The following is a 6414-nucleotide window of genomic DNA, read 5'->3' as shown; positions in this document are numbered from 1 at the left end:
AATAAAATTTTCAATGAACATAACTCTAGAGAATTATTCTTAATCATATATTGAGATTAATAAAATTATAAGTGGACTAATCTATTACCATTAAAATTGGATGCGAACCACTATAAGATTCAATGTTCGTCATTGTCAATTTTCTTTCTACAACTATGTGTATTGTGATTTATATTTTTTAATTTGTTTATCTTACTTATTTACGATTTTTTTTAAATCAGTTAATAAAAAATCGCGAATTCCATAAAAAATAAAAACTTGATGATAATGAAATATACTTTGAGGAGAAAATCATTAATTACCTAAGTAAATTGTATAGAGTTTCCATTATTAATTCATTCTCTTGAGAGACAATTACCTACCAAACAAAAATAAGATCATATATGATCTCTTTCTTAATTAATTGTTAATTTTTTTATAATACATAAACATGTAGTCCTTTTCCTTTATTTAGTGTAAAAAAAAGTAAATAATATTAATCAAATAATAAACGCATTCTTTATCTGTTGTGGTATACGAATAGGGCTATTCTTCTTATCCAACCAAATTCCTGTGGCTTTTGTTTCCAAAATAGGCTGCACACACATACATATATACATAAATATAAATATATATATAAAAAAAATAATTAAATATTAGACATGATCATGATGAAAATAATTTTATATTCACTTACATATAGTATAAGAAATTTCTAGACCCCTAAAAAGTCGTTCGGGTAGATTCTTTATTTTTTAGACTAATTTTTTTTAGGGGAATTACTTCCTATATAATTTTTTTAACTCTTATTTTTTCAAATTTACGGTTTCGATTTCTAAAGTAGTTTCTCCAGTAGTTTCTATGTGGGTTGCCATACGGATTTTAGTTGCGATTTATAAGTTGCTCCGACAGTTGCAATAGAGGTTTCTATGTAGAATTTCGTAAAAATAATACAAAAAAAAAATTATTTTGAAGTGTAAAAATGAAAAAGCCCTTTTTTTTATGATCGCAAACATTGTAGCTATTTAAAATCACTTGTAAATTTTTAAAAACTTTTGAATAATTTACGGTGCCAAAAATAAAGTTTAAACAGTTACATACCACACGCATTAGAAAAGCAGTCGCGGTTGCAACAAAATATGTAAATTTTATTTTCAGCATTGTAAACTATTTTTTAATTTTTTTAAAAATTTTCAAGTAGTACTAAATAACTATAACGTACATAAATATTTAAAAAAATTGACTAAAAATTTCTGTTGTATACCGAAACAGATTAAGGATCTGCCAAAACACTTCTTTAAAAAAGTGCAGTGTATTCTTACCCTATACCCTATAGTAAGCATAATTTTTATACTCATATCTTTTAGAAATATATAGACCTAGCTAGTAATCTATTGATGATATATACTTTGGTTATATAAATAAATATATATATATATATAAATATTTATACCTCATAATTGGGAAGCTTGACAATTTTGTGCTCAAAGTATACACGAGCAGCTGAAATTCTAGAGACCCTTACCTTCACCACAAATTTATCTCCACTCTAACACAAAACACAAAATTAATTATATGATTAATAATAATAATAATAATAGATTAGACACATGCATGCTCAATTATTATTATATTAATTAGGTAATTAATTAATTAGACATACTCTTAAAGGTGAAATGAATTTGATTGACAAATCTGAGGTGGCTAATGTTTCTCCATTGCGAGCAACTGAATCACAGCTTATACCAATTACACTTGCCATAAACTCATGAGTACCTATAATTATATATATAATTATCATGTGTAGCAAATCACAAAGCTAGGGCATGCACATAGTACGTAATACAAATAAACTTTATATATACATATAGTGGTGAACTAGACCTGTGCTTAAGGCTCACCTAATTAACTCAGAGTAAAAAATAAAAATTGTCCACTTTTAAAATTGTATTTTTTTTTCTAAATGAGGGCTCAAATTTTTTTTTTCTATGGCCCATTATATTTCAAGATCGATGTACATGTACTACAAATCATTTATATACATAGTAGAAGAGCCAGAATAAAACATTAAAATAAGGCTATAATATAAGTTTTTTACGGCTAAATCCTCTCAATTATTATTCCATTTGCATAAGGTTAAATTTTGGTAGTAAAACCCTCTAAACTACTGAACTGTTAGCAAATTTAAGGTGTCATTTATTCTTCACAGTTAACTGATATGGGCTACTTATGTGTATACTCTTATACATGTGGCATATTTATATTAGTACACCTAATATTATTATTTAAAAATTATAAAAATTATTTTAAATATTTTTTATTTATAAATATTTTAATTTTTATTTATATAATTTTATTTAATTTTAAAATAAATTTTGAAAGAATAATATTAGATGTACCAATATAAATATATGTTTAGTATTTTGAAAGATTTTACCGCCAAAATTTAAACTTAGAAGATTAAGTGTCATTGAAACGATAACTGAGAATATTTAGTCACCAAAAACTCCGAATGCATTGATAGTATATAATATTTAGAATAAGCAAACATTTATTCTACATAATTATTTTTTTTATAAATTTTAAATTGTATACTTTAAAGAAAAAGCATAGGCCCGCAAGAGCCTCACCTCCTTCATTGGATCTGCCACCAATGACGGAGGCACACTGAAGACTAGGGGCCTAGCCTTCCCTAAGTCAAATTTTTGTTTTTATATATTTTCATGTATAATAAATGCAACAAAATATATATATATAGGTATTAATAATTAGCCCCCCTAAACCAGTTTTCTCACAATTTGCCCCCCATAACACAATTTCTCTCTCCATCATTGTTTATCACGTAGCATGAGTAAACCTAGGGCCTGTAAACTAGGGTTGCGTGTGCGGGAGATGAATATATGGGATCGAATCTCAGGTGTGTATAACTCAAAAGATATAAAATATAAAGACGCTTCTATAAGAAAAAATAAAAACGCAAACTAGGGCATGCAACACATGCACAGAACGATTAAAAGTAATTACGTACCATGTTGGCAATAACTTGCATAAATGGCATTGTTCACAACACCAAACTGATCGAGCTCATAATCACGAACTTCGAGCTCAATATCAAAATATTCATCATTCATCTTCATTCTTCTTCTATTATTATGCCCATCTCTCTTCACAATTTTTTGGTTATTATAATTATCATCATCATCATCTTTACTACTATTCAATTTCACATTAAGAGTAGTACTACCACCATCACATGTGAAATTAGTCACTGATGATGAAGATAAACGGTGTCGATGGAGACACGTCGCCACATTTACTAATGGCAATGGATAAATCGTCTGCAACATGTTTGAATTATAATAATAATGCTTTCTCCCTAGCATTGTGGCTGGACCTGAATTTATACATAATGTATATATATATACAATATTTTTTTAGGTTACTATAAAAATTTAACTATAATATTAAATTATTAGATTTTGATCTTATTACGAATAATAAAAATATCAAATTTATATGTTTAATTTAACTACTTAATTAAAAGAATATTAAAAAATATCTCTTTATATACTATATAAAAAAATATGTTTGTATAAAAAATATTTAAGTCAAACTCAATTTTTTTTTTTTTGACAAATAAATTTTTCTTAATTTTTTATGCCTCAATCCATATAATGTAAAAAATGATGAGAATATTTTTTAATTAAATAAAAAAATTAAATATAAAAACTTAAATTTTACAATAACACATTATTCCTATTTAAAATCCTTATCTATATACATATATATCAATTAAATATATAAGCCTAAATATTTGAGTCTAAGGAAAATAATCTACATATGGTTTAAAAAATTGTAATTTTACACAAGTTCGTTTGGTACGTCGTATTATACTGTATTGTATTGTATAGTATTATATTGAAATGTATTTTACGCAATATTTTTGTGTAAAACTATAAGTAGTATTAATTTTTATGGACACTGAAATATATAATATTTTAGTATAAATTAAAATTTAATATAGTATTATAAAAATATAATATATAATCTAATTCGATATAATACAATATAATACAATATGACTTAATACGACGTTCTAAACGAGCCCGCAAATAATTATACTTATCTTTATACATTATATGATCATAAATATATATATATATGTGCTACAAAATACAAATTATTCAACCATATATATAATGTACTAGATGAGATTTACGTGGCAAGCCACGTAAATATTGGTTTTATATAAATTTTAGTGGTTTTTGTTTAAGAATTTAGTAACTAAGCAACGACAATAATAATAGTAGATAGATCTATTTAAAATTTTCATATTTGTAAAGATTATTTCGTAAAACCTCAATGTTGTTTATAACCAGTTTTGGCTGCCCAACATGATACAAAACATCAGACGATCAAAATTCAAGGAAAATAGGCAAGCACTAATCTGAACAATACAAATTCATTCAAATTAGCATTGCTTATTCTCCTTCCTCTTCATCCAAATTGTTCAAACAAGCATTGAGAATTATGATATAAATCAAATCTAGCCAAACGGGGTTACTTATATTACCTGAAAATGATCAATTTCAGCAACCATTGACAACAATTCCAACAAGAGGCAAAGCCAGTCAGTACACGAGTTAGCTAAAGACCTTGAAAACCCACCTGTCTGATTCAAATGGGCAATGGCATTGGCTCTCCAATCTTGCTGAACCTTAATAACCTCCTTTGCCAATCTCAGAGCCACAACTGCCTCTCTATAGTAGGAAGCCTCTTCTATGGACAAACTGTTCACTTTCTCGTCCAAACTCAAAACCCCATCAATCTCTTTGGCATTATATCGAGCAGATTGGGCGAAAAGCGCCCGATCCCACAAAACCGATTTGAAAACCTTCTCCGAAATGGCAGCCTTTGGAGAATTATTGCTTCCAATGATTCGTCTAAGTGCTGTACTAAGGCCATGCCATTTGTTAAGGGTCGAAAAAATTTTTTGGGAGCTTATAGTGCCAAGCTTAACACCCTGGTAGGCCATGGATTCTAGGCACTCTTCGAGCTTGGTTCTGCATTCCGACAAGTTGGGTTTCGGGCAATTGGACCAAGAAGTCCATGGAAACGACTCCCCGTGTCGTGGGTGATGATCTTTGATGCATTCGGCGAAGTCTACGTAGCCAGTGAGGTGAGGGCCTTTGTTCCAGTCTTCAAGAAGACATGAATAAAGAAAACAATAATGAGTGAGAAAAATGGTGAAAACAAATTGACACAGAAACGATCGAATGGCGATTCAATTACGTTCGAGAATGAGAGTGGTTTTGCCAACGCCTTTGGGACCATGGAAGATAAGAGACTGATGAACTCGGGGATGGTTAGCGTGATTGTTTAACACAGTATCCAGCAGTGGCCTCGAAAAAATTCGCCATGGTTTGTTGACCATTTTCTAGAATGTCTTCAAGTTGCAGAGAGAATGATTTGATAATTTAGGGACATACGGTTTGTTAGAGAGATATGTGTGGGTAGGATGATTTTTTTTAATTTTAAAAAAAAAGATTGTTTAATTTTTTGGGTTTTAATTATTGGGTTTATTTGTTAACGGAAGATCAAACCTATTAACATCGTTAAATTTAACAGAATATTCTTTTATTTTTAAGGTATATTCTGTTAAACCAAGAAATGCCGTTAGATAGACACTTTTAATATATAAAGATATATATTCATAAATTTTACCATCACTGCAAATCATATTGGCCGAGATTGATGATGATGACGATAATGAAGATGAACGGTCCAGATGGAGACACGTGGCAAGATCAAGCTTATTATTGTAGGCAGCCAATGGAATGGTATGCAACATCTTTAAATTAGTTAATATTATATTGTTTTGCAATCTCCCCCTCTATATATAAATATATGTGTTTATATATAATATAAACTTCTCCTTTTATAATTAATGGTATGAAAATTAGGTAACCGTCCTAGCCTAGCTACCTCTACAACATATTTTAATAATTACTATTTCGTAGATCACAATTTATTTGAAAGATATTCAAACTATTATAGCTTAGCTATGATTTTTTTTTGTTTGTTTGTTTAATTAATTTTTTCATTAACGGGAATATTAATCTTGTGAATGAATATTGACTCGCCAAAAAAAAAAAAACTTAGGTGGTGTTTGATAACACTTTTTTAATTAGTTTTCTGTTTTTAAAAGTGGAAAAGTGAAAATATTTTTCAAAAACATGTTCTATAAAACTGTTTTTACTTTTTAATTTTATAATTAGAAATCAAAATTTTATAAATAAAAAAAAATCACTTGCAATATTTTTTTAAACAGTTTTTTTTTCTTAATCAATCTTTTGGATTACAACCAAACCCGAACCCAAATCCCCTCCTCACGACCTTGGCACTGAACCCGGCTTCTGACCCGAACCTGAATCC

The 6414-nt window shown here is 28.4% G+C and overlaps 1 protein-coding gene across 1 annotated transcript; it reads right to left on the bottom strand.

The window, feature by feature from the left end:
• Positions 1-298: 298 nt before the first annotated feature.
• Positions 299-5878, bottom strand: LOC115697580 (acyl-acyl carrier protein thioesterase ATL4, chloroplastic). The gene is made up of 5 exons (XM_030624652.2): positions 5704-5878; positions 3008-3373; positions 1643-1755; positions 1433-1528; positions 299-575 (listed from the first exon to the last, which is right to left on the bottom strand). Exons 1-5 carry the CDS (start codon positions 5828-5830, stop codon positions 480-482), a joined length of 798 nt encoding a protein of 265 aa, XP_030480512.2. The 5' UTR covers positions 5831-5878; the 3' UTR covers positions 299-479.
• Between the last annotated feature and the right edge of the window lie 536 nt (positions 5879-6414).

Source organism: Cannabis sativa, chromosome 7 (assembly GCF_029168945.1).
Source record: "Cannabis sativa cultivar Pink pepper isolate KNU-18-1 chromosome 7, ASM2916894v1, whole genome shotgun sequence".
Taxonomy (NCBI): domain Eukaryota; kingdom Viridiplantae; phylum Streptophyta; class Magnoliopsida; order Rosales; family Cannabaceae; genus Cannabis; species Cannabis sativa.
The sequence above is the reverse complement of the archived record's forward strand: the minus strand, read 5'-3'. Positions and strand labels throughout refer to the sequence as shown.